At 46.8% G+C, this 27763-nt stretch overlaps 7 protein-coding genes across 7 annotated transcripts; 3 read left to right on the forward strand and 4 right to left on the reverse strand.

Moving 5' to 3' along the window:
* Positions 1–1130: 1130 nt before the first annotated feature.
* ETH_00030780 (uncharacterized protein) lies at positions 1131–1394 on the reverse strand (the record flags this gene model as incomplete). Its single annotated transcript, XM_013372844.1, has 1 exon — positions 1131–1394. One exon carries the CDS (start codon positions 1392–1394, stop codon positions 1131–1133), a length of 264 nt encoding a protein of 87 aa, XP_013228298.1.
* Positions 1395–2618: 1224 nt separating this feature from the next.
* ETH_00030785 (60S acidic ribosomal protein P1, putative) lies at positions 2619–3283 on the reverse strand (the record flags this gene model as incomplete). The annotated part of the gene is made up of 2 exons (XM_013372845.1): positions 2619–2787; positions 3084–3283. The coding sequence occupies 2 exons, from the start codon at positions 3281–3283 to the stop codon at positions 2619–2621; spliced, it is 369 nt and encodes a 122-aa protein (XP_013228299.1).
* A 4788-nt stretch (positions 3284–8071) lies between these two features.
* On the forward strand, positions 8072–11575 carry ETH_00030790 (uncharacterized protein; the record flags this gene model as incomplete). Its single annotated transcript, XM_013372846.1, has 1 exon — positions 8072–11575. One exon carries the CDS (start codon positions 8072–8074, stop codon positions 11573–11575), a length of 3504 nt encoding a protein of 1167 aa, XP_013228300.1.
* A 2762-nt stretch (positions 11576–14337) lies between these two features.
* Positions 14338–15282, forward strand: ETH_00030795 (4-alpha-glucanotransferase, putative; the record flags this gene model as incomplete). Its single annotated transcript, XM_013372847.1, has 1 exon — positions 14338–15282. The coding sequence occupies one exon, from the start codon at positions 14338–14340 to the stop codon at positions 15280–15282; it is 945 nt and encodes a 314-aa protein (XP_013228301.1).
* A 4233-nt stretch (positions 15283–19515) lies between these two features.
* On the reverse strand, positions 19516–21754 carry ETH_00030800 (uncharacterized protein; the record flags this gene model as incomplete). Its single annotated transcript, XM_013372848.1, has 7 exons — positions 19516–19624; positions 19777–20057; positions 20184–20327; positions 20756–20862; positions 20964–21081; positions 21223–21279; positions 21470–21754. 7 exons carry the CDS (start codon positions 21752–21754, stop codon positions 19516–19518), a joined length of 1101 nt encoding a protein of 366 aa, XP_013228302.1.
* A 1454-nt stretch (positions 21755–23208) lies between these two features.
* Positions 23209–23580, reverse strand: ETH_00030805 (uncharacterized protein; the record flags this gene model as incomplete). The annotated part of the gene is made up of 1 exon (XM_013372849.1): positions 23209–23580. The coding sequence occupies one exon, from the start codon at positions 23578–23580 to the stop codon at positions 23209–23211; it is 372 nt and encodes a 123-aa protein (XP_013228303.1).
* Positions 23581–24999: 1419 nt separating this feature from the next.
* Positions 25000–27747, forward strand: ETH_00030810 (WD domain, G-beta repeat-containing protein, putative; the record flags this gene model as incomplete). The annotated part of the gene is made up of 7 exons (XM_013372850.1): positions 25000–25307; positions 25397–25593; positions 25774–25923; positions 26110–26852; positions 26977–27069; positions 27217–27385; positions 27545–27747. 7 exons carry the CDS (start codon positions 25000–25002, stop codon positions 27745–27747), a joined length of 1863 nt encoding a protein of 620 aa, XP_013228304.1.
* Between the last annotated feature and the right edge of the window lie 16 nt (positions 27748–27763).

Below are 27763 nucleotides of genomic sequence, written 5' to 3' on the forward strand. Positions count from 1 at the left end.
GCTGCTGCTACTGCGCTGCTGCTGCTGCTGCTGCTGCTGCAAGGGCGGGCCAGGTGACCCCCGGCCCCTGAAACTGAAGGGGCCCTCTGGGGGCCCACCCCAGGAAGTACCTTTAGGGGGGCCCCCGGGGGCCCCCAAAAGAAGGTCATTTGCTGCTGCAGCCAATCAGCTGTGCGGAGGCAAGCCCGTAAGGGTTTGGAGGTTTTAGGGTTTAGGGTTTACGGTTTAGGGTTTAGCCGCAGCTGCATCCAGCAGCTGTAAACCGCAGCAGAGGCGAGAGCCGCGCCCTGCTGCTCCTTCTTGTCAAAATAAAAATCCATCAAAAATAAAATCCAACCCTAAACCCTAAACCCTAAGCCCTGAAGTGTAGACCCCAAACCCTAAACCGCCGGCGCCGACCACTGGCCCTCCAGACCGGCTTATGGGGCCCCCAGTCTGTTTGTTTTTTCCCTTTTATTTTTTTGTATTTGTTTTTAATTTATTTTTAAAAATAATTACATTTTTCTTTTTAAATAAATTTCAGTGAAAAGAAGCCCCTAGGACACCCCGCCCGTTGCTGCAGTAACAACCGCAGCAGCAGCAACCGCAGCAGCAGCAGCAGCAGCGGCAACAGCTGCCGCTGTCCGCAAAACTCAGCAGCCTCTACTATTTGATTTTCACCCAAACTTCTGAAAACCCCAAACCCTAAACCCTAAACCCTTAACCCTGTAGACGCAAATCTAGCTGCTGCAGGGTTTAGGGGTAAGCTTGGAGGTTTTCTGTCGGCCTAGGGTTTAGGGTTTAGGGTATATTTGCTGGTGACCTCTAAACAAACAATTAATTGTCAATCTTCACTAAACACTCGAGGGTTTGAAACACTTCTGCCGCCGCGGAGGCCCTCGCCGGCACTACTGCTGCTGCAGCATTATTTGCTGCTGCTGGTGCTGCAGCACTATTCGTTGCTGCTGCTGCGGCACTATTTGCTGCTGCAGTATGCGCTGCTGCTGCTGCTGCAGTATTTGCAGCTGCTGCTGCTGCAGTATTTGCAGCTGCTGCTGCTGCAGGTATCGTTGCTGCAGCTGCAGCGGCACTTCCTGCTGTTACTGCTGCAACTTCTGCTGCTGTTGCTGCTGCTGTGGCACTTGGGGCTGCTACTGCAGTAGTACTTGCTGCTGCTGCTGGGGGGGCCGCCGTGCTTGCTGAAGCATTGCCCGCAATATCTGCTGCTGTTGCTGCCGCAGCAGTACTTGCTGTTGCTGCTGCGGCAGTAATTGCTGCTGCTGCTGCAGCAGTACTTGCTGCTGGTGCTGCAGTACTTGCTGTTGCTGCTGCAGCAGTACTTGCTGTTGCCGCCGCAGCACTACTTGCCGTTGCTGCTGCAGCAGTACTTGCTGCTGCTGCTGCTGCTGCAGCATTTGCTGCTGCTGCAGCTGCTGCAACTAGGTCTGCAAATAAGTAACACTGCGCTGTACAAACACCTACTTGAGCGACCGGCTCTCAATGCCAAACCCTAAACCCTAGTAAACCCTAAACCTTAAACCCTAAACCCTAGACACCAGTAAAACCCTAAACCCTGAGCACCTAGTAAACCCTAAAACCAAGCAGGCCCAAAACCTAATCCGTACTACACCCCAACGCCTCACAAGCCCTGGCAAACCCTAAACCCTAGTAAACCCTAAACACTCGTACATCCTCAACTCTGGCAAACCCTAAACCCCTAAACCCTAAACCCTTAACCCTCACTGTTCAGCCACTGGCTTGCGGCTCGGATGCTATAAATCCACATTTCACGAATTGTAGATATTGATTTAAACATAATTAGACATTTCAACTTAACTTAAATATATTTGACTATTTTAATCTAATTGTATGTAAATATTCTAATCTAATTATATTCAATTTTAACTAATTTCACGGCATTTAAACCCTCGGAAGTGCACTTTATATACAGCCCCAAACCCTAAACCCTAAACCCTAATCGCTGCAGCCGTAGCTGAACCCTAACTGCATGAACAATCCCTAAACCCTAAACCCCAGCCACAGAAACACCTCCAAACCCTAGCTACAGCAGCACACCTAAACCCTAAACCCTAGCTGGAAAAGCGCCCGTCAAACCCTAAACCCTAGCTACAGGAAAACTCCCTAAAACCCTTAACCCTAAACCCTGTTAGTTGTACTGGTTTTTAAACCCTAGCTGCAGCTCGACCTGCCAAACCCTAAACCCTAAACCCTCACTGCAGCTGCACCGCCTAAAATCTGAACCCTAAACCCTCGCTGCAGCAGCATCGCCCAAACCCTAGACCATACACCCTCGCTGCAGCAGCACCGCCTAAACCCTAAACGCTGCACCTGTCTCTAAACCCTAGCGTAAACCCCAAACCCTCGACGGCCAAATTTAGAAAAAGGAATTTACGCACTTTTGGTTTCTCCTTCAACAACAGCAACTAAACCTTGGGTCATCCCAACAGTCTCGAAAACCCTAAACCCTAAACCCTAATCCGCAGGGCGCAGGTGGCGCCGCTGCACATCGCGCTGAGGGTCTGGGCCTGGCGCGGGTTACGGGCTCACGAGGGTTTAGGGTTTACGAGGGTTTAGCGTCTGCTGCGGTTTAGGGCTTGTGGGGGTTTAGGGTTTAGGGTTTAGTCAAAGAGAGAGAAACCCATGTCTGCATCTTCCTCCTCCTCAGGCTCTTCCTGCTTCGCAGGCTTTCCTCCCTTGTCAGCAGCATTGTCTGCTGCAGCAGCAGGAGCTGCAGCAGGTGCAGCAGCAGGAGCAGCAGCAACGGTGCCTGCTCCTGCGAGAAGGTCCCTGCAGCAGCAGCAGCAGTAGCCACCGCAAACCGACGCGATCTCCATGGCCAGCCGCAGCAGCAGCAGCAGCAGAAAATAGAATTCGAAAACAGCCCAGCAGCAGCAACACACGCACGGTTCGTGCTGCACTCTCCCCACAACGCATGCAAAGTGTGGGGCCCGGGAGGCCTCAGCAGCAGCAGCGGCAGAGGGGCAGCAGCAGGAAGAAAACGAAGCAAAACTGCAGCTGCCGTCGCCTTCGCAGCCGCAGCGAAGCGCCCCGCAGCAGCAGCAGCAGCAGCAGCAGCATCTCACGTGATGTTGTGACCCTTGAGCGCACGCGCGAATAGGCCCGGCATGTAAGACTCCACAGAAGCTCCTGCTGCTGAAACTAATTTTTCAATATTTTCTGCGGAAATTTCCATTCCTTCATCGGAAAGAATCAAAGAAGCGTAAGTACAGAGGAGCTCCTGGCGCTGGCCGTCGGGGAGGGAACTTGTGGGCACTGCCGCCATTTTCGCCGAAGAAAAGGGAAAATAATTCCAATACTTCTGAAAATTCCGCAAAAATAATCCCAAATGGCGATTCCCAAAGCCCAGAAACCCTAACTCGCAACCTTCCGCATATTCTGCTGCTCCTCCCGCTGCTGCTGCAGCTCCAGCAGCAGCAGCAGCAGCCCACCGCCGGCTGCCTGCAGCGATCCCCAGCCCCCCCACGCCCCAGCGCATGCAGCCCCAAACCAACTGCTTTCTTCCTTTATTTGTTTTCCTTCCAGTGTGCATGCATTATAGTTCTGCGGCGTTTGCTGCTGCACCCGTGAGACACCCTTTCCGCCTCGGACTGGTGCTACAGCAGAAAGCAGCAGCAGCAGCAGCCACCCACCTCTAGTTTTAGTGGGTTGGAGTCAAAAGGCTAAAATCCTGAGTGAAGTTCTTCTTAATTAATTAAGTTGTTAAAATAAATCAGAGTATAGAAAGATGGAACGAAGAAAGAGCTGGCCCTAGATGAGACAGCAGCACAATGCAGCCACCAAGACACTGCGGCGAGTTCTGATCAGCGAAGGAGTTAGCACAATTTTAAAAACATTTTTAATTATCTAATTAGTAAAAAAACTTTCAATTATTTCTAGTGGCCAAATTTGCAAATGAGACTTTTGAACAAATTCCACCAACCTGTTTTGTGTTGCTTCCCAGGGCTGCTGTGGTGGATGAGTTGTAGCAGCAGCGCCTGCAAATTAAAGGCGAGTTCAAACCCCACTATTTTGGACTTTAGGGTTCAGGGTTTAGGGTTTAGGGTTTAGGGCTTAAAGTTTCGGGTAGCCATGGAGAAGTCACGCAGCTTCCTAGAGTTCGCATAAAAGCCCACTTTAATGTAGCACTAGGGAGCCTCTGCCTCAGTGGAATAACAGTTATTTGCATAATTTCCGCGTGCACAAACAAGCTAAATAGAAATTAATAGCAGTCTAATTTGGAACAATTCCTGATGAAGGTCAGGAATTGAAATTCTCAAAAATGTTTCAACTGAGCTCAGAAAAAGAACAGAGACTTAAACACAACTCTTTGCGTGAGCTTGGCTGCACCTGCTGCTTGCCTTCTCTGCTGCAGAAAAGCAGCACTGCAGCAGCAACGGCTATTTGCGAAACAGCAGCGCAACTGGACGTGCAGGCTGCCTTTTCAAACTTTAAAAGACAATGTTGTAGCTTCGCCCAGTTTCCGCAAAAAAGCAGTTGTGACTATACAAGACAAGATCTCAGTTGTACAGAGAATAAAAAGACTTCAAGGCAAAGATAATGCGCTTCCACGCCAATTTATTTTTTTATGGGGTCTAAGTTGAGTTAATTAAAAGACTTTTTGTTACTGGCTGTCAAGGTGCTAGTGCAGCACGAATTGTTACCTGATTTTAAACTATTTAAATCCACACTCAAGAGCTTCTCTGACTTCCTGAGGGTTTACTTTCCTGAGGTTCAGCTCATAAGAAATGGCACTTTTCCTCGCAGAAAGCAGCGTCTTATTAATTGAAAACTTTTGTTTGGAGGAGGCATCCGGGCCAGAAGTGGCTCATTTGAAAGTAAATGAGTTTATTTTGTTTAATCATGTGAAGAAAGCAACTGCAAGAGAATTCGCTCGTTAATTGTTGTCCTTTCAATATTTTGTTTTGATTTGTAAACACATGCAAATGCACATTTCCTTGGACTCGTCGACAGTTCTTGCTTTCTGAATTCACCTCATGATGCCCTTGAGTGGCAGCTTGTCGCGTTTCTGATAACAGAAATCCATATCTCTTCTGTTGGATACATTCGACCACCTAAAATGAATCTTTTGTTTGAAACACTTCAGCAGGTTCCCAAATATCTAAGATCTTCGGAGCGCATTGAGGCCAGTCCGACCCGGAGCTGTTTTTCTGAGCTCACTGAAATCTACTTCTCTCCAGAAAGCAAAATGTTCCAACAAAGAAGTGCATTAAGTGCCTTTGCTAGCGAATTTGTGCTGCTCTAAAGATTCTGGAGGCTGCTCTATTCACTTTTTAGTGAAGCATCACCGATATCAGAAAAGTGCCTAAAAATGCTGATTACATGCTCCTGCCCTCAGCGGAAAATTGCAACTCGCGGTCAACTGCCTTTCTTTGGTCTACGCCGGATAAAAATGCGAAACTTGATTGAGAAGAAGCTCATCAAAATATCCATTCATTACTTCAAACGGACTTGAATTTCGGCGAGAATAGTTAATGCACGAAGCTTTTTCTTTGTCGGCTGCGGCCTGCAGAGGTTCACTCCCTTTGCTTTCGAGTATTTCTTCAGAGCATGCAGCTAGTGAATAGCATCTCTTCACTCTACCAGATCATTACCAATATTAATACATGATATGCATTTCTTTCATCCAGTTTTTGTTTAGTTTCTGAACCCCGGCGAGCCGGCATGTCTGATAAATTAATACCCTATATAGATGCTGGCGGGAATCGTAGAATATGCAAATTGAAAGTACTCAATACCCCAGCTCCTTCGCTGCAAGCAGTTCACTAAATTCTGAGGTGACATGTAGTACTGACCCTGCAATAAAAAGGCTACAGCGAATCTGCGATTTGGAGAAAATGCGCCCTTAGGCTCAGAAAAACCTCGCAAAAGCAGAAAATAGTAGTTTATTGCAGCACGCTTTGTACCAAGGGAAAGCAAAGCCACTGGCCAAGAAAACTTCGCTCAGACTGAGCATTTGAACAACAACAACCTACTGTCATACTAAAAAGTTCTTCATGAAGGCAGTTGTTTGGGCAACATTAAATTTCGCTGCGCCTTGACACACTGGAATGTAGAACCGTAGCTTCTAGAATAACTGTTATTGCTGTTTCCCTCATCGCCATAAGCCTTAAGCAACTTGCTCCCAAAATTTTCGGAATGCTCAGAAGTTGTGTCTGCCAATCCGTTTGCATGCCCGTTTGAAAACAGACTTATTTGCATCTACTGGACTGTTAACAGGTGCCGCTGCTGAAACATGCATTATAGCTCCTATTTCCTCATATGCGTTTTAATCACAAGAGGGAAAACCGCAAACTGAGGACGAAGGCCCCACCTGTTTATACTCGGAGTTCCGCAGTTAGGCACATTTTTCCTTAGCATAAACAAGGATGATAAGAAGATCATGCCTCATAACTGGTGCAGTCCAGAGCCGGCACAAAACAGGCGTAAAGTTGCAAGTATTCTATGCAGTGCAGAGAGATATGAACGACACACGGACAAGCAAGTTAATGCTTTCACTAACAGATGCAATTAAATTCATTATTTCAAAAGGCAACGCACCAGTGCAGCAGGCAAGTGTGAGTGCTGAATGGTTACTGACATCCCCACGAAAAGACGCCTCTGTGCTACCACCCTGTCTAGGATGGTGTAACACTCCAGTGAAGTCTTACGAAATAGGCCAACAGCTTTTATTCAAGTTTTTTCCAACTGAGGCACTGGTGGCAAATTACAAATGTTCCCAACCAAGACAATGTTAGCCATGTGGCTTGCTGTTGCAACTTGGACACCAGGCTGTGGTGCCACCAAACACGAATGAACGCTCAAAACGTAACAGTGCAAAGACTTTTCAAACATTTTGATTCATAGCTAGCCAGCACGCATTCTACATACCTACGAACGCATGCACGTTCCATTTTCTGGAGCCTTTCTGCTGAGCAGTCAAAATGTGTAGCTGCCGCTGCGCCCGGGAAATATTGAATAATACAATTTTGAGCCTACCCATCAGCCACCACACATTCCAGCTGTCAAAATGCAAAAAGCTAGCTTTTGTGCAAGGCGTTAAAAGTAGTCAAGTGAAACGGGGCTGGCAGTAACAAAGGGGCTGCACACCTTGCTTATAAGCCGCATAGCGTCTCCTACAAACCGAAAAACCATGAGCTTTCCTGCACATGTATATTAAGTTTTTTATTTTTTTAAAAACAGTTTCCAGCAGTGCCGTTGAGATTTGCCTTTTCTCAACGCATACGCCAAGCGCAACTCAGGCCAGGTGACCGCCGGCATAGTCGGGAGGCTGTCACTGCCATCCTCGTGCCTTTTCCTTGGAACCATAAACTTTTTAATGTAATTTTTCAACATGAATGCCCAGAAAATTTGGCTTTTCCCCAATTTTTGGTCCAGGAGATGCGGTGGGAATATCACTAGGCCAGGATATTACCTTCACTATCCTTATTCACTGAAAAACCCTTGTGCGCCGGAAATCTGAGCTACACATTCGCCACCAAGCCACTACAAGATACAGAGGCGATTTTCGCTTCTCTGGCTTCTGTATGCTTCATGGGGAAGCTGCTCTGGATGAGCTCGCCTTTTCCCGAGCCGTATGTTTTCATATGCCTTATTGTTCGGATAGGTCGTGACTGCGCATTCAATATGCTTTGACTGGAGTAAATTTCATTCAATATTTGAATAAGCTGGTAATTTGTATGGTGGAAGCCTACGTGCAAATAATACTCGATCACTTTGGGTCCGCGTAAGCAGAAGAAGCTCTTCGGAGTCATCTTCACTACACAGCAGAGCCTCCAAGGTTCCTTATGAAATGCCCGCAACATCGGAAAAACTTTCTCTCGATTATCGTTAAATCTTCATTTTCTTGTAAAAATTGTTTCCACCAGTTGGCCTGGAAAGGCAGCTTTCGGTTTGGGGTGTGAGCCGCTACGAGAGTATAGAAGTGGTCCAGCGTGTGAATAACTCCTCTTTTCAGCCCCTACAAAATTGCAGCTTCGCAAAACTTGTCATTGTAGCAAAATTAAACGTCTCTACAGGCTAGAGATGGGCATATTTAGCTTCTAGGTCTTTCATGAAAGGGCTACTGATGGACCGATCTGCAGCAACCGCTCCAGCAGGGAGCAGCAAGCAAGGCGTCTCGCCAGTGCCTTCTGGGTCTGAGGCTACTGGTAGAATGCTCTCTTTTTTGTCTCAGTCACACCTTAAGCAACAATTAGAATGCCAGGTGCGCTACTTTATTTCAGGAAGACTTTTAAACTGCACAGTCGGCAGGGAATCTCTCTTTGAAGGCGAAAATTTGAAGCTGCCTGCGGATTACCAACAAACGCCTAGAAATAGCCTTGCCTTCAAAGCAACACTGTCACTTGTTCTGCTCTGGCTAAAGGCTCACGGACTTGTTCACACAGCGGGTCTACTTTGTCCCGAAGCGTCTTTGCGTAATACTGACATCTTGTCGCAAGAGGAGTGCCAAGCAGTTCTGCATTTGCCGAAGGCCCTTCTCAGCAATTCAGCTTCTTCCAATGTGCCTTCTGAGCTTCAGTTGAATTTGCTTGATCGTTTGATAGCTGCCGCCAGTAGTCTTCCTACCTGCCAGAATAGTGGGTCGAAACGAAACTGCGATTCAGTGTGTGAAAATGGGAACATCCCAACGAATGAAGGCGAAGGCGAACACCTAGACCGCTCAGATATCGAAAAGGGCTTTTCTTGCAGCAAGGTACAAAGCGAGCATGTGCGCGTTCACAGGGAGAGAGCAACGCGGGCCCAGGGAAGGTCTTGCCCCCCGAAATGTTTCAATATGCAGATGTGCGAATCACAATGTTCCAAACTACCCGAGTCGCCAAAGTCCTGCTGCCCCAGAAAAGGTTCTACTGAGTGTAATAAGTGGAACGAAATGGCAAGCAACCAAGCGCTGCTTATGGAAGCTCACTTGAGAGGACTGGAGCTCTGTGAATCATCGCAACGGTTATTTGGTGCAAGAGCAGACACCCGGCAGATGATAGATCAACGACTTGCCTCTTTAGAAAGTGAACACAAAAGCCGGATTTGGCAGCTTCAAAAGGCGGTAGAACAGGCTGCAGGGGCCCAAAAAGCTCATGAAGGAATGTCTATGTTCGAGGTCCAGGCAACAGTCGATGCGATGAGACACAGGATAGAAATTCAGAGTATGCGACAAAAAGAAGAGGAGGCAAAGATTGCTGAGCGTGAGAAATATTTATTAGAAAGAGAACGCCGTTTGGCACATAGGGAAGTGCAACTGGCAAAGGAAACGGCTCGCAAGCATGTGGATCATATTACCACAGAGCAAAGTGAAGTATGTAAGCTACTTACCCAGGAAAACGCAAATTTTCGTTCTCAGCTTTTGGACACAAAAAAAAAGCTCGAAGCGCTAGAAGCTGAGCTCCACAGACAGAAGCTTGAGTGCGTGACGGACATGAAAAGTGAGCTAGTTGCCGACCCAAGAAAAAGTGAAGCAGTGGGCGCTTCCTCAAATGCTCAACTGGTGAGTACGTCACTGGTTCCGCATTTGGGTGGGAAATGTCAGGACCAAGGGCCAGTACAGCTAAAACAGGATTATGACATTCAAGTGGCGCGTCTCGTAGATGAGCTGCAGCGCAGCAATGACCAGATAAGAAGCAAGGATGCAGAGTTCAAGCTGCTGGTTGTGGAACTCGAGTCTGCACGACGCGAAAGCGCAGAAGCGCAGAAGCGACTGAAGAAGCTGCAGAAACGTTACGAAGTAGCACGAGCCGCCTGCGTTCAGCAAAAAAAATTGGCATCTTCGATATCTCTTTCGCTTAACTCCTTTGACCTTGCTGTAGGATCGGCGACAGGCAGTGCGGGCCAGAAACTGACTGATTTGCCCCTCAAGCAAAATGACGTGAATGGTTTCATAAAACCTACTGATGATAGCACAACACCTGCAGAAGTCTGCGTCCCCGCGAACGGTGTCTCTTGTTGGAATGATTCCGCTGGAGTGGTCAGCGAGCCAACGACGGATAATATCCATAGACGAACCCTGAAGCCCATGTCGTACGATGTAGACGGCCCAGTTATGTTGTCTCATATGTGTAGAGCAGCAATGGACGTGGCGATGCCGTCGCCTGCCACGCTACAGAACTGCACTGTTCATGCTTCGGAGTCTCACTCGTGTCACTCGTGTTTCCCGCGAAAGTTAATCCGGCCAGAAATCAATTCTGGAACGTATGGAATAACTAATCGGTCAAGCGAAGGGATGCGCTGTGCTGCTTCATTATCATCATCTTGTCAGCAGTTGTGTAATGCAGCTGCACAGCCCGTTGGTTGCTCACGGGCTGATGCGGGAAACGAAATTCTTGCAGAGAGCGTTTTTTCAACTACCAACGGTCTCACCAAAGATGAGCAATTTCTGCGAGCAAATAATTCGTCAAAACAGGAAGTGCCCAGTTATTTATCTTCCGCAGCGGTTGATGACAAAAAGTGCCGAGCAGAAGTGTCGCCAACAGAGGAAGTCTCCAAATTCCGCCGTCCCGCACCAGCTTGCTTTTCGGATGACTGTAATAAAGTTCCAACTCAACGCGAAATAACGTGGGACGCTTCTGATAAAAAATCAACCCCGCAAGGCATTTCGGAAAGGCTGCTAGAAACAGGCATTAAACAGTTTGGGGAGAACGATGACGCGAAAAGCCGTGCAATCAGTGAGAAAAACCCAAGTATAACTGTGTGCGGGTCACCTCTTTGTATTCCTTGGTGCGACACCCAACGAAATAGCCCTTCTGAGATCGGTGCTCTACTCAGTGGAGAAGAAAGCGGAAGTCCTTCCAGCATGCGCCAAGATAATTTACCGAGGGAGCCTATTGCGCAACTGACGAGCAGCGGTAACTGTGAAGAGCTTGTATCCAAAAGTCAGACAAACCAACAAGACTTCCAAATTCGATGCTCCCTTCCAGACAAGATCTCGGGTGAGGTTAGTCTTAACAACGAACAACCAAGTACAGCGACAAACAAGCCGCCTGTAGAGGAAGGCCAATCAGTCCAGTTTTGCACGGGAGATGCCAAAAGGGATTCCCTGTCAGGTATGGCTGAGCGAGCAACAGAATTGAGAGATGCCGACTTCTCAACGCGGATGAAGCTCGAAGAACAGATTGAAAGCGTACGTTGTCTTGAAGACAGAGAATCTGGAAAAGAGGCGTCAGCGCCTTCCTGCCCTCCAACGCCTACAGAGCCAGTGCTTCATGACACCCCAGTGCGTCCTTCTGCATCAGTTGTAGAGCAACGAAATGAAGTTTCTACGGTTGAGCGCGTACAAAGCCCATGGGCAGAAGCTTCAATTGAATCCTCGCTTCCCGAATCCCCCAAAGGCCTTTCTAACTTTCCTTCTCTCTCCTGTCATGTAGCTGCTACAGTTGAGGGAATCCCTGCTCCTAGTAGCACTAACGTTGACTTTAGAGGAAGTTGGAAGGCACTGTCCAAAGAGCGGCTGTTTTCGAGGGACAGTGCAGTTTCGTCTTCCCCTTCAGAGAATGATTGGCTAGCTTGCGTATCGCCTACTGATCCAAATGTCAACGATCGAATAGCCAGTTACCATCCGGTTCGTTAACCGCAAAGAGTGTTACTCCCTATTTCTTCAAAAAAGCTACTTAAAAATTGTCTCTCTTGATCATTTGTTTGATAGTGCAGTCTCAAGTATTGCCCCTTGGCAATTCGCCCGTCCACGGGGCTACGGAATTGCCAATGACAAGTAGCAGACCGCTGCTGCTAGACCGTTGCTCGTTCCCTTCTATGAAGCTTAGCTTTTTAAAATGGGTACAACACTGCAGGAAAGTCTTATGAGCATAAGTGAGCGCAAAAGGAACATAATTAATGGCTTGCAGTCCTTGCCTTGTCTCGAGAGTAGCACAGCTCTCCTGCTCTTCATATACCGTGACCAAACTTTTCATGCCTTAAAGTTATCTTGTCCATGCTGGGCAACGGCAAAGGCACTTATGTGCAGCACGGAGGCAAACGCTTTCCCTTATGACAAAAAAGTCTTAGAGTGGAGTGCAGCAATGCTTTTAAAAGCAAACACAAGCAAACATGTGAAATATTTAGCTAAGGAGAAGGGAACGAAGCGTATTCTCGCGTAATTGGCGGCATGAAGCAGCACCTCTGCTTTTTGAGGCAGAAGACGCCAAGCCGTCGCCGCAGCGGTCTTTATGGTAGCAATGGAAAGCTTCATCCTGCTACCTTGCGTGAAAAGCACGCTGGGTCCTCCAAGCTCACGAATGGCTTGCTCGAACGGGGCAAGTTGCAGTACACCTTAGTGCTGGTCTCAAAACAGGTGCTAAAATTAGGGGCCACCGATGTCTAATATTTTACGCTACACAAGAAATGGCAACGAAAGTCAATTAGAATGGACTGCTATGGAAGATAACTTCATGCGCAAATAAAATGGCCACTCTATGCGAGTGACTCTTAGTCTATGTGTAACAGTTGGTAGCCTATGCCATTTGGAGCTGCGTGTATTACAGGAAGTGCTGGACTCCTGTTTTGATGCTGGCGCACAGAGCTACGTTGGCTCTGTAGACAGCTAAGGTTAAGAAGACACCCCTGCACCTATTGGCGCCAACACCTCGTGTGGATGAAGCTATGAATGGGGTATGACCATGCGTGTTGCCAGTTCCCATAACCCCGCTTCGGTCGTTAGAGATATGCACGGCCAGCTTGCCACTCGCGCACGAGATTTCAGCTTACCATGTGTTTGCCCTTCAGCGGTGCAGTTTCTGTTTGAGCCGTTTGACAGCCTCTGGCTTACCCTGCTTGCCGTACAGATAGAATGTGTCAGTTTAAGTTTGAATTCCCTCTCACTTAAAAATCACTTGAAGAGTTTGATAGTTAACTTTTTCTCTGGCTCCTCTTGCAGCTAAATGACAAACGTCGCTCCCCATGAATGAGACACGGTAGCATCAAGATGTCGGACTGTGTCTCTTTTAGAGTTTATCTACTCAAAATTTTAATCCCGGGTGGACTTCAGAAATGAGGCTAGCAACGCTTTTGTCAGGATGTAGTGAATCAGTTGTTTGAGGAAAGACAGCCATAACTGCAGTAATACGCTTGACATGAGATACGTTTTAGAAACACTAGGGACAGCCCTTGTGACTTAACTGAAAATTGAAAAAAAAATGGGGAAAATTGCGAATTAGCTCAATAGTTCATATTCGACACTGCAGCCAATTCCAGATGCAGGCTCATCAATTCGTCCTGAACTCATGAAGTCAGCTGAAGCCAGCTGTCGCATAGACATAGAGCTAATGAACGTAACAAAATTTTAGTGAATCGCCATGGTTATCACTTTGTAATTTTCGTACCTGATGTTGCATACTGGAGAACTTTTCTTTTTCTGGCACCTAGAAGAGATGCCACATTGGTTGTTGAAATTAGAGAAATAGGCTGCAGAGGGCTTTGTCTCTTCATGCGCCAAACAAGTTGGAAATTGTGCGAGCCTCGCTAGCTGCATATTACATGTGCTCTGGCTTTTTGAAAGGTTTAATTGCGGTGGTTGTCTAAACTCCGACGACTCCGCGCAATGAAAGGTCATTGTAAGCCACTAAAACGCAGTCCTCCACGAAGACACCTTGAACTCTGTTCCGATATGTGAACCGCACCTGCACAGAAGCGCGTATGGAAGGAAGGCAAACTCCACTGTATAAGTGCTATTAGCATTTCTCGAGAACAAAGTATAGCCTTCTCTAATGCTAGCTGAGTTAAGGTCTGCAGCGGATTCATCCCATGGCACGCAGCATTTGTCTGCCACGCTTGCTCTTATAGAAGTGCTTCACAAAATTAGACATCAAAGCTAAACAGATTAATTTTGTGATACAGCTGAACTAGATCCAGCAAGAAGTATCTCGCATTATGCCACTTTCGTCGGCGACAAAGGCTCCCGTCATACAACTGAACTTAAGGGAGCAGTATACTCCAGGGGAATACTATCTTTGATGGAATATTTGTAAAGCGTGTGCGCACATTTAGCATGCATACTTTTACAAAAACTGGAAAATACGAAGATGGTCGACCAGGATTTGATCAGAAGAGGCAAGGGGAAGAACCATGGTAAATTCGCTCACTGCATGCAGAACAGGCCTGTACTTTCTACGAGCACCAGCTGGGGCTGTTTACAAAACCAGAAGTGCACCGATACTTAGCACCAAATTATTCTTCTGCAAGCCGTAAACGCTTTTAAGAGAGCCTTCTGACACTGAAAACAGGGCGAGGAGCACGCCTGGAGGCGGCTGTCAGAGGTGACCTCAGGCCGCTTCCTTTTAACAGGAAATATATGGTAGTACGCATGCGTTAACTTACAAGAACTTTTGTACAGACAAGATGGATTTTATGTATGAAGGCCGCGAAGCGGGCGTTCTATTACATCCAACGTCGCTGCCTAGCAAATGCGGGATTGTAGGGGACTTTGGGGAGAGTGCCGAGCCTTTCCTAGATTATCTTAGAGTGGCGGGTTTCTCTTATTGGCAGGTGCTTCCTGTTGGACCTTGTACTTATTCTCAGTCTCAGCCTGGATGCCCGTATTTAAGCACCAGCTCATTTGCTCTAAACCCATTACTGGTTTGTCCTGCTGGTTTAGTATCATCAAAGCTCGTGACGCAGGAAGATGTAGCTAAGCTAATAGCGAAGTGGCAGGCAAAACAGCAGGAGAGGAGGACCCTTAACACAGTCTCCCACTTGCAGGAGGATGTGGACTGCGAAGCATTCGTTGATTACCATGTAGCAAAGGGCTACAAAGATGAACTGCTTGCGCTTGCGTACAAGACGTTTACAGAAGCAGTGCCCACCGAAGAATATGAAGATTTTTGCAAGAGTAATAAATTCTGGCTCGACGGGTATGTGCTGTTCGAGGCAATACAAGCAAGACATCCTGATGCATCTTCGTGGCTTGACTGGCCAGAGGAGTACAGGTCATTTAAGAGCCTCGTTAAAAACGAATCCTTGATGCAGGGGCTTGAATCGCCCACAGAGGACCAGAGCCTGTCTAATAGGTCGAGTGGCGACCCACCTGAGCTGTTACTACCACAGTTTCACCGCTTTGTGCAGTTCATACTTTCCAAACAGTGGAGCCAGTTGCGTCGCCGGGCCAATTCAAAGGGAATTAAAATTCTAGGCGATATAGCGTTCTATGTCAACATGCACTCAAGTGACGCTTGGAGCAACTCCGAAATGTTCCAGATGGATAGCAGCACCAACAAGCCACTCTACGTTTCGGGTAAGGAAATTGAGACGCTGCAGGTAGATGGCGTGTCATTTTCTAGCACTTAATTTCGCGGATACACGGCTGCAGCATTTCTTATTAGCCTTTTCTGCATGTAAAGTGATGGGCATGCAGGCGTTCCACCCGATTATTTTAGTTCCGAAGGGCAACTTTGGGGGCATCCTGTTTACGCGTGGGATGCTCACGCTCGCACAAATTTCAGCTGGTGGACACGTCGTGTGGCTGGAAGCTTTGAAAAATTTGATGCTTGTCGCCTTGATCACTTTCGTGGATTCGAGTCTTACTGGCGAGTACCGTACGATTTTGCAGTGGAGCACAAAAGCGCAAGAAATGGAGAGTGGGTAGCGGGGCCTGGGACCAAATTGTTCGATGCAATCTTCAAAAATTTGGGATGGGAAAATCCCAGGGTAAATGTTGCAACTGCCTACTCAGAGGCATTATCTAAACGCTCGAAGAAGCCTTCAATTAAAAAAAAGATTTTGAGTGTACTTAACAGACATATACTTGCAAAGTCTCCTCCACAGACAAAAAATTCTGGGACGCGGCACTCTTTTGGAACGCAACTAGGAGGCGATCCGCTTAAACCAGCACCTTTGCTCGTAGCTGAAGATTTAGGATTCATTACTCCTGAAATCGTAGCACTTAGAGACAAATACAGCATATTCAGCATGCGTGTTATGCAATTTGCGTGGGCGGACAACGAAAAAGGGCTGCGTTGCGAACATCTGCCCTACAATCACACGCGAGATTGCGTCGTCTATACTGGGACGCATGACAATGCGACTTCTCAGTCATGGTGGAAAGAAGCGTCCGATGAAGCAAAAACGCACCTCTTAAATTACCTTGGTGAGGTCAAAGATGCCAACGAAAAGCATTTGAAGCCCTGCAAGCACAGCAACGACGAGGAAAGCTTCAAAACTTCACTGTAAATTGGCTACGCTTTTCGTACACACTCAAGGATGAACAGTGCTTTTGCGTGTAGGCTTACATGAGGAGCCTTCAGATTTTGCAGTTCACAGGCTATTAGCCCACTTGGCTCTACTCAGTGTTGCTCACCTCGTCATACTCCCAGTTCAGGACATACTGGGGCTTGATGATCGCGCAAGATTCAACCTTCCTGGCGTCGATAGCCCAAAAAATTGGAGCTGGAAGCTAAAGAGTTTGGAGCCTCTCTATGCCCCAGAAAGCCTAGACCCTCTCCGCAATATGCTAACTCTATCGAATAGGTATTCTGCCTCTCAGTGAACTAGTAAGTTTAGATTGTGTGATTAAAATAATTAACTGAGTCTTGTACTCTGGAATCTGTGCCTTTATGATAGGACGCTGCAGGCCTTTTGTATTCGCAGATCTCTTTCCGCCTGTCATCAGACCCGTATAATCGCTTAGCCTTTTCTACAGGGGATGCTTCGTTGTTTTCCACATAGCCTTACAAATTTAAAACTGTATGTGCTGAGTACGGGCGCGAGCTAGGAAAAAGCACTGTGGGTAACAATCAGCACAATAGTTTGGGGCAATTAAAATCGCGCTAAGCACGAACTGAAAAGCGCTATGACAGAAACCTCGGGCTTCTGGGCGTTCTATTTCATGCATATTGCTTTAAAAGCAGCATGCGTGTAGATTTTGTTCCGGAAAAGGATCCCGAGACAAGTTATGTCGGCAGTGTGGTACATGTTAGCACCGGCCAAAAGCCAGATGTTCAGTGAAGGCATTCGCGCCTATGCAACGAAGAGACCAACAACTCCCCCTTGCCTTCTTTCCGTGTACCAATGACAGTGTAATGTGCATAGGCCACCTTGGACGTAATCATGCGTCGGTGGCATCGACAGAGAGACAACTGCACAGCGTACACGCAGAATGTTCTCTATTGATTCGCTTTTTCGGACACATCATTGTGTCACCGTAAAATAGTAGAAGTGCATGGAACAAATGCATTGGTTGCGAGGATAAACATGGCATTTTTGATAGAATGATGCGTTGGAAAATTTCTTTTCATCTCTTGCCTGTCTGTGTAGTTACCAGTCACGGTTTTCTCACAGGTTAGGGGCAGCAAGATCGGTATTGCCCTAAGGCATTTCTTTTGTTATGTTAACACTGCAAGCATTTCCAAAGAGCGCAACTCTGCCGATTATGCGCATGTTCTGTGAAACCTGCAGTGGTTAGGCGGCCGTAGCTAGTTACCAAGAAGGACGCTTGTCAACTTTTCTCATACAAGCTCCATGCCTTGTTTTGCGTCTTTGAATCGTAGAAGACAACTACTTTGAAATTTGCAGTATTTTGTTTCGTATTTACGTGGAAGTTAAGCCGCCGAAGTTTCATCAAGGAAGTAGAGAATGCAAATCCGCATTAAGATATACAGTCGCAGAGTCTCGCTAGGATTCATCCATATCTAGTATGAAAGCTAGTGATGGCCGTAAGAATTCAATTTGTGTTCGTTCCTTTTTTGATGGTCAGGCTTAAAACAAGCTGTCAGTCTGCCTAGTATTTTTTTCTATACAAAACGTAAAGCTTCTCACTGATGAGTCACCAACCTGCCACCAAAATTTACAATTTCTTGGACTCAAACTCTTCCTCAACACGCCTTGGTAGCCTTATGTATAGCACTGTACTTTGTACACCCAGTTTCTCATGTTTCTACTTTGTTCGATAACTCCTTAGCACTTGTACAGACATTACGATAGTGCTGGAGCAAATTACAGCAATGTGGATGAGTGTAGATTTATTTATTGCAATATCCTTTTCACATTTTCGCAGTCTGGAGATGCCAATGTGCACACGAAGGTCGTGTTCAGATATTTTCTTCGATCAGCATGCAGCTCCAAGCAGCATTTCCTCTGCTCAATATAATAATGTGGAAAGGGCGTAAAGGCAACGCCGGGAAAAGCTGAAAAGCGGCCACCCACCAAGTCCTGGGATGATCCTCAAAGTCTGGTAAAAGGATACCCGGGATAAAATATTCTCCAAAGGTCACAGCTATGGCTATTTGTTTTCCGCTGCATGCAGGATTAACGTATTCCCTCTTTTCAGTTTTATTTGCAGTTGCAGCCTAGACGTTCGATTTCGTAAAGTTCGTAATGTTCTGTCCTGGTGATTGCGGACCTGTTTAAGCTGTGTCCACATCTGCTGGAGCTTACTGAGTAACTCCCTGTTTTTGACCTCAGCTCCCCAATTTTCCAAAAGCTTGCTGCCTTTGTGGTCTTTCTCTACAGCGAAGCTGCTGATGATAGTCGACTTCCGGTGGCCCTCGTGCGAGTGCCAAAAGATTGCTCGACCCTACCACCACTGAGTCCTCAAAGTCGTGTTCTACGCCACGTAATACGAAGAAAGTCACCCAAGTGTTTCAGCCAGATTGCTGAATTGTTAGGAGTGAAAAGACAAACAAAATTGACAGCAGGGGGGACACTGATGCGCCGGCTTTTTTTTAAAGTACCTGCGTTGTGCTTATACAGCGAAAAGGAAAGAAAATTGTGTCGTGCCACAACGAAACTGTGGGCAGATATGCTCGAAGGTTTCGTAAGAACAAGTTTTCACTCTAGTTAAAGATAACGAGAGGCGCGTTCCGAAGGGTTCTTGGGAAATGCTGAGAAAGTGCTGAGTCACTTTAAAACTGTCTAGGTCCGTGCGTGTAGTAACAGGCAGACCGAATTCCTTGACGCCGTGCGCGAAAAATGCCCCCTACTGAGGCCCTTAGAGCTAGGCATTCGTTTTATTCAAAATTTATCATGTTCACAACTTTAGTTTATATATTCTGTTCACTGCTCTGAAGCTCCGTATTGTCCTTAGGTCTTTTAGTTGCTTCCGTTCTTAAATGCCAAACACAGTTTGGATCTTCTGTGAGTTCGTAATGTGTATACGTATGTTAGGTAGCAACTAAATTAACCATTCCAGGGATTTCATTCGGTTTCAACAGTCGCACAAGTGCAGTTCAAACGGAAGCCAATGTAAGCGTGGTCCTAGACCCAAGTAATTTGTCCTTTCAGCATAATGCTTGTAGGCACCTAGGATTCACAGTATAATTTTGATCACGCCACAACATCAGCCTTGATAATCTGTGAAGCGAGTCTGTGAGCTGCTCTACTTGCGAACAAGTCACGCCAGAAACCCAGCCCAAGGGGCTAAAGAAAAAGTGTTCTGAAGTTCAGCGGGTTTTGCTAAACTCTGATGGTCTCCAGTTTTGTAAACCAACCCATAAGTTGTGAGGTCCACGGTTAACTTTTCCAGCTCCGCACGTCAATAATGTAACCGCTGCCCTGTTTAGCGGCCTTGCATCACTCCGCACAATTCTAACGGCCTCCAAGTAGGTGGGCGCCATTATCATATGCGCTGCATTCTTGCTTCAACGTCTTTTGAATATTACTAACCCATTCGGCAAATGCCGCCACTGTCGGGGTCCTGCAAATTTGTTCAGTACTCAATGTTTGAAAAAATGAAGAAGCCAGGGGCAAGAGCATGCAGCGGGAAGGAGAGTGTCGCGGAGCAACTGTGTTGAAAAATAAAATAAAATTTTTGAGCTTTACGGATATCTTTATGATGGCTCCACCTACCGGATTGCCTGTTTGGTCCTGCAGTCAGGGGCCGCCTGCGATTGTGCTTGTGTTTTGCATTCAGAAGCTGGTTGGTAGGCGGGCCTAAATCGAGGCTCCGTTGCACACTGAGTATCGCCCCCACGCTCCGTCTTATCTCCTGCTTCTGCCAAAGGTAATGCAGCAATGCTTATCTTTGAGGCACTGCTGCTAATATCTTGCGCTCGACATAGGCTTGCTCGTAGAGTTGGTCGCGTTTCGATTCTCCCATTCCCCGCTTTCCCACTTGCGACTGGGCGGGTCTGCATTGGCAAAAAACTCGAGGCAATTGCAATATCTGACTACGTATATGTAAAAACAGTTAGGCTTGATTGTGCTGTAGTATCGCCACTGCCTTCTCAAGCCACATATATAACGCAGACAGGCACCTGTATTTTTGCGAATTGGATGTTTGCAATGTCTTCAAGTAGCCTGACAACGAGTCCAAACATAAACTCGAGTTCTTCGTGTTTGTTCTTGCTTTCCTTGATGTCTGAGTACAAGTCTGAAATCCGCTGCTCCAAAGCAGTATCCTGCAAAAAAGTATTGATGCCCTCCAGGACAACATTAGGTGGCCAACCTTGCGGCTTCCCAAATGCTTACAGTCAAGTTTCGGTACACTAGCATTTTTGGAGACATATTGTAGACTGCCTGTCTGACAACACTCCACCTCAGGCCTAAGTTCCCAGCACCTTACATCTGTGGATTGTTCACTTCATACCTGCCCAGTATTGTAAGTTTCTAGCTTTTGCAGATTTTCTGACAGAGTCTGGAGACAGTCACGCACAGAAACGCTCCACCAAGACGTTCTTTGGCCTTGACCAGAAAGGTGAAATGCGTTGACTCTTGGATATTTATCTAGCATGTAGCAATTTGACCCACTTGCACATATTTTTGGGTGGATGGCGTGGTGGTTTGGGAGCAACTGTCTATACATCTATACCTCATTTCTTGAAGTTACTTCGAGTCCCAGGTTTTCGACCTCTTTCCTGTCAGCTTTTGCTGAATCGAGCTGTTTGACAGCTGTCCATATGAGCAGTATGTCTTTCATCATATTCTTAACATCATCTGAATAAACTCATCACTTGCTTTTTGCTTTGGAATCAAAATGCTGCTTTGCATGTCCGTCGCTCAGTGATCTAAACCTTAGACAAGTGGAGTCAAATTACCGTCTCTTGCCACAAGGGCTAGTTGCTCGGAGAGTTGGGTAACCGTGCCTTCTGCGTTTTGTACGCGCTCCTCAGCATTTCGTCGAAAATTTGAGTGCATATCAAGCTCTGTAGCCATCTGCAAAGTGACATGAGGATGGAATTAACCAAAATGTTCTCCAGAATATAATCATTGTATTGTGAAGTAATGAAAGTGTTCTATCGTCTCACGCAGCTCGAACTCTTACTTGGAAAAAGCAGTTTCCTACCAAGGGCTTACCTTCTCCAGCGCTTCCGTGTCCTTTTTGGCCTTGTGCTCAAGTGCAGTGGCGCGGTCCTGAATTGTGTGAAGCAGGGGCAAAATGACTCAATCGGTGCAACACGAATGAACGCGCACCAAGCTTAAAGGATAGGAAATACGGCAAAATGTGCTAGGAAAACCGATTATGCGTTTGCTGTACGGTCTCACCGTGTGTTGGAGAAAATCCAGTTTTAATACTACAAAACAACTGGCAAGATTCGCACACCACTGCCAAACAGGATAGTCTAGCGGTTTTAACGTGAAGCAACTGGCCTACTATTGTTGACTGCAGGTGCGCCCATATTTCCTTATTTTTGTCGGCTAATAGATCTGTTCTACGAGCCTCTGCTGCTGCTCCCTCTTCAAGGAGCTGGAGACGAGGATTAATAGCCCCGTTCAGAAAACCGTGTATGTCTGGTATAAGTTTAGTGCATTCCTCCTTGACTCGCTCAACTTCGGAGGCCCACCGGGCTTGGTAAAGCCACTTTTTGAAGGAAGCGCGGATCTGCATGCGCAAATTGGCATAAAGAAGCAGATAGGTTCTAAGACTCTTCTATATCCAAGCGGTTACAGGTGAAGCCTCACATCTTGTCTCTCCTTTAATAAACGTGTTTCATGTGAATCTAACGCAGTAATATAGAGCCCGTTGTGAAGCCTGCAGAGCAGCGCTTTCTATCAACGGGGTAGGCGCTTTGACACGTGTGTGTCCCCCACTGTGCTGTATATGCGGTTGGCTAGCAGCGAAAGCCCGAACTTCCGTCTGCTTGCAAGCCACGCTTGTTCTCTCCACCTGCGCACACAGTTATGTGCAACTTAGTTGTTTCTTTTTAACCTGAGCAGCGTTATTTCACCCAGAACAAACCAAACTGTTAAGTAGAGACTGCTAGCAAAACTTTGGGACTGTCTGCCTTTTTCTAATCAACTATATATACAGCGTATGCCAAGGGGCCAACACAGCTTCTTGTTTCTCCGCAGCTTGAAATTTTGCAGGATATAAAAGCCAAACCTGAGGAGTACGGATCGCTTCAAGTCCTTCTGTCTGCTTGTTTCCGCAGCCTTTGCAAGTATATCCAAACAGTAGCTAATTCGGAGGTTCATTCTATTTTCAATTTTGCCGCTGAGTGCTCGAATCTCACTATGATACTTTTGGAGCTCTGTTGTTGAAATGTTTTCAAGCGATTTCTCAACACTCTTCCAAAGGTTCTCATATTTATTTTCAACCGAGGCGGCAAGCTCATTTTGAAGCCGCTCTACCTGCAGTAGCCGCCCTACACAAACGCGTGCATCGGATCATGCTAAAGCTACGCTTATCATGGAAGCCACAACATAACGCACATAAAGAAGCTATGCTGTTTAGCGTGCCACTGCGATGGGAATTTCCGACCAGCAGTTCCGAATGTCCCCGGGGGCTCAGGTGACATTTCCAGGATTTGTTCGCCTTTAGTATATATATTTAATGCGAAAATGCAAGTCACTGATCAGTCGTTCGACCATTCAAAGGATGCATACAAATCTGAATGCACAATTCACCATTCGTACCTCACTGCAGCGAGCTTCTGTTGCTTGGCACTGAGAAATTGCAGTTGTCTGACCAGCTTTCAAGGACTCGAATTCCGGCATAAGCTCTTGATATTTGTCATCAAGAAAAGTCTGCTTGTTTTCAACACTCATTACACGGCTTTCAAAGTTGCTTGCAACCGCCTCTTGGTTTTTAATCTGACAGCGCAGTCACAAGCAGAGCAGCTGAAGTTCGTACAATTCAAGTAAACTGCGGGTTGAGACCTTCCCATTTGAATTGTTCCTGGCGAAAGTAAGAAGCCCGCAGTAAGTGGTTATCCGCTTGCAAACATTGATGTGCTGTTTGTGACTCTATTGGAACTTTCTCTTTTCCTTAAAATTGCCAAGCGTGATAAACTTGTACTATTCTAAGCCAGTTCGTCATTTGTGCAAGCTTCCAGCCGCTTCTTAAACTCCAATGTGTGCGAGGTCAGCGGACCCCACTTTCGAATCAAGTTGAGAAATCTGTGACTGAAATGTTTTGATATCACTGTGATCACTGTCATATCTTTCCATTTTCTCTCCAATACGTAGCTTGTCAAATGAGTCAAGACGCTCTGACAAGCTGACGATATCACTCTGTAGCTTTTGCAGAACTTGTTGCTGCTCCTCGATACCATGTTCACCGCTATCCAGCTTTTTAAGCAATGCGTCGACTGTGGATGTGAGCTCGTCTTGGCGTCTTTGCATAAGCTCCTGGGAACGGAGCAATTGAGCCAAGAACTCTTGCAGTCGTGCTGTTTCTATGTGAAGCCCGAAATCCAGATCTGGAGCACTCATCTCTGCATGTGCTGCAGGTAATTGGTGGGCCTTTAACGTTTCTCTTTCAAGAATGCTGCCCTGTTTGCTCCTGTTGCGAAATTTCGTCCAACAGGAGACACTATTGCGTGCGAGACGCGCAGGACAGGTTTCCGCACTAGTAAAGAGGCAACCTATCAGTCACCTTGCCAGTTCCTAGCTCCTTTATGGGAGGATTGAATAACTAGGTCTACCAAATCGCGAGAGTGCGTCAAATATGATACCGGCCTTCATGGGTTTGTCTCCTAAGATACTAACGCGCTTCACCTGACACAGCGATACGTTTCTGCAAGTAGTGAAAATGGGGCCCGAACTAACTCCGAGAGTAGCAAAATATTTGAACTTTTATCTATAAAGCAACACTTTGTCAAGATCTATTTGTGTAGTGGGGCTGCCCACCAGATGCATGCAAGCCTTGATGGACAGCTACGGTGGTAACTTGCATGCGTTCAGGCTCGTAAACCCTCGGGAAAAAAGTGGATTCGTCGACCACGCATTAAAACTTTGTAGCAACTATGTTGTGAGCAGACTATACAGATTACGTGGAATACTTTCACTAGCAGCAGCCGCTTCAAAGACCATGACGTATGCGGGGTAGAAATATTCATCGAAGCTTTTACATTCGTGTGTAAAACTTCTGCAGTATTTCCGCCGACATTAAAGGGTGCGGAGCATTACTCAAATGGCTTCAAGAAACAATCTAAGGTTGATCACATCTCCATAGTCTTTTCTCGACTTTGGGCCCCAAGAAGGCTCATTCCACCGAATTAGCGGCTGCTCCTACTGTTACATCAACCCGGGAAAAATAGGTTATGTTAGCGTTCGCTAGCATTCCTACTGCGCATTAACAATTTTTGCCTGTTACCACGCCAAAATGGTGAACTATGTTATTTTGCCGTCTCTGTGAACCAGGACACCATTCTCGACGCATTTGCACACAGCCCTTCAGTTGCATAAGGCCACTCCCCTTCGTTGTATCCCGCGTTCTTTTTGTGCAAAACAGTTGGACATTTGAATGCGCTCGATTATGGCTCATTTGCCAGTCCTCCGCTACCCTGGCAGCCGCAGCCAAAGCATGTATAGGGCGGCAGATAGCTAAACTGTGCAACCATTAAAAATTGAAGGCTAGAGTCTGCTCACTTTTTGGGGCGCTTCAACACAACAGAAAAACTTCCAGTTTTACGGTCAATGAGAGGGAAACACTGTGCTGGATGATTTCTCCCTGCGGCTTTCCCTCAACAGACACGACCGCTAGAGTATGCCAGTTCTGGCGTGCTAGCCATACAAAGTTTCGATTCTTTCTCCCAAGCATAAACAGCCTTAATATCGGATACAACTACAATCACACAAACTTTTAGGAGTTTCTTTATTAGCGGCAGGCTTTTTCTGTTTGCATATACAATGGAGGGCAAAGACTTGGGACACTTGAAGCTTGATGCCGTCATTGGTATTAATGGAGGCTCCAAAAGGTGCATTCTTATGCATCCTGACAACCAACGGCTAATATTTGCCCTTGGTTACTCTATCGTTGTCCGTGACCTCATAAGCAGCTCCGATACCTTCTTGTGCGGACACGATAACTGTGTCACCTGCATTGCAATAAGCAAGGGTGGGAAATATCTGGCCAGCGGGCAAGTTACTCATCCAGGCTTTGTAGCAGACATCATAATCTGGAGCCTCGACGATGCAAGAGAGATTGGAAGGCTCAGGTATGTACCTTGCACTGCCTTTATTAGCGTCATGCCTAGCCAAATAACACTACAGCATGTCCTTCTGGTTTTGTATTTCGAGCGTTCAGCTTTCACAAGGTCTCAGTAGAGTGCCTTGACTTTTCGTGTGACGGCAAATTCTTGGCCAGTTTGGGTGGCGAAAGCTGCAACACTCTTATGCTTTGGAGCGTTGAGGAGAGGAAGGCACTCTGTGGAATAGCTGCTGCTTTAGAGACTGCCAAATGTTTGGCATTTTACAATAACACCCCCAACATGCTGGTATCTGGTATGATTTCCGCTTGCTTTGACACTACGTTTTATTTTGGCTGAACCTCACAAGTATGCTGTCAAAGCAAAACCAAACCCGGCTGGTTGGAATTCACACGAAGAAGACTGCATGCAGAGAACAAACAACTTCCTTCGCTGCAAGTTTGTGGCGTCATATTTTGCCTCCTGTTGTACTCAGCGGGAGCGTCACACCTCCGAATTTGGGAGATTGATGCTCAAACGAAGAAGATGACACCACGAGATTGCAATCTCGGCAAGCTTCGTAGGTGTTGTGAAGCTCTTGTTATTCACCCCGCTGATGAAATGGTGTACTGCGGGACGCAGTCCGGTAAGAGTCTATGGTTGGCGCCGTTTGCAATGGTTTTGACAGTTAGGTCACAAGCTCCGATAAAAGAAACGGAAACTTAGCCGTTGGAAGAAATGCATTAATGCTTTTACACATCCAATGTAGAGAAATCTTCGACAGCAGCAAGCCTCTTCGGCCATTTTCGTTTTTCTTCTACGAGTGTCCCAGGTGATATTCTTGAGGTATCGCTTAGCACGGGATTGTTCAAACGAAGTGGGCCTCCAAAAAGGCAGCTTAGGGCAGGTGTCACTGCCATGACTCTAATAGGTAGCCAGCTTTTTGCAGGCACCGAAGACGGTCAGCTATTTAGACTAGGAACTGATACTCTCTCTCCATCAAGCGTTTGTCAGATCTCTGGAGCAGTTACTTCTCTGATTGCAGCTCCAGACAGTTCCATGCTTTGGGCAGCAACCTCAGCAAACAATCTGTACAGAATTGATGCGCGGACACTGACGCCTCATCTCAAGCACTCTGCACACGCTGGTACAATAAATCAAGTGGCGTTTCCGGACAACTGCTCCCAAATCCTAGCAACCTGTTCGGCATCAGATGTGAGAATATGGGACACAAGGACCTACAGGGAATTGTTACGAATTCAACTTCCTGGCGTCGAGTGTTTATGCACGGCCTTTGCTCCGGATGGATCTTCAATAATAACTGGATGGAAGGATGGAAGGATTCGCGCATTCACTCCAGAGACGGGAAAGCTACTCTTCTGTATTGAACAAGCACACAAGGACGGAGTTACAGCAGTTGCAGCAACGAGAGTTGGCAGGCGATTGGCATCAGGAGGTGTTTCTGGCCAGTTTAGGGTGTGGGATATACATAGCAGCTCTCAGGAGATGTTGGCAAGCAGAAAGGAGCACCGAGGAAAGATCTGCTGCTTACGACTACGTCGGAACAACATTCACGTGGGAATAATAAAGGCGACATAACGCTGAATACGCATTTCGGAAGCCGCATAAAGACTTTGACAAAAGCGTTCGAGTAGGATTTATGAGGCATGTTTGGTTTTCATATGGCGTGTCCATTCAGGCCCTAACAGCTGCTGAAGACGGCACAATCATCGTTTGGGACATGACAACATATACTTCAGTTCTGTCAATCAATGAAAGCACAATTTTTCGGGTGGGTAGGAGCATCCAGAGAGGCAGGTACCTCATTTGAATCACTTTAATGTCCTGAAAGTGCCTGCTTGTCTGCAGTTTGATGCTATTGGTTGGCGGTTTTTCATGTATATCTACTCTATAGAACGCGGTGTGCAAATGACCACAGAGCGCTACTTATTGTGCCGATGAAGTGCACATCCTTGCAACGGGCAGCGACCGGAAAGTTCACTACTTTGATGCTCTAGATGGTACGAAAATACGGGACTTCGAGGTCGCAGATGATGGAGATGTACACTGTATTTCTTACCAGCCAAAAGACCACTTAGTCTGCACTGGTAAGTCAACTTTTTCAAGTGCACTTCGCCTAAACAGCAAACTATTGCTTACTCGTGTAGCTACAAAGTTCTTTACAGGGGCGCGTCAGAAAAGGATATTGCTAGAGGGTGGCCGCGGCACTGGCGGAATTGAGACCACTTGCATCTCGCTGCTTGCAGGTGGCGACGATCGTTCGCTTCGTCTTTGGGGATACGAATCCGGGGAATGCATAGCTCAGAGCGGCTGGCACGCTGACATTCCACACTGCGTCTGCTTTAGCCCTGACGGCAATCTTCTTGTGTCTGGTGGCAACGGTGGAGTTATTCACTTTTGGCACATTTCCGAGGAACTGCTTCGAAAAAGCAGCGAAATAGGAATTTAGCCGGCATATTTCATTT

The sequence above is a fragment of the Eimeria tenella genome, genomic scaffold (assembly GCF_000499545.2).
Source record: "Eimeria tenella Houghton genomic scaffold, Eth_scaff11, whole genome shotgun sequence".
NCBI lineage: Eukaryota > Apicomplexa > Conoidasida > Eucoccidiorida > Eimeriidae > Eimeria > Eimeria tenella.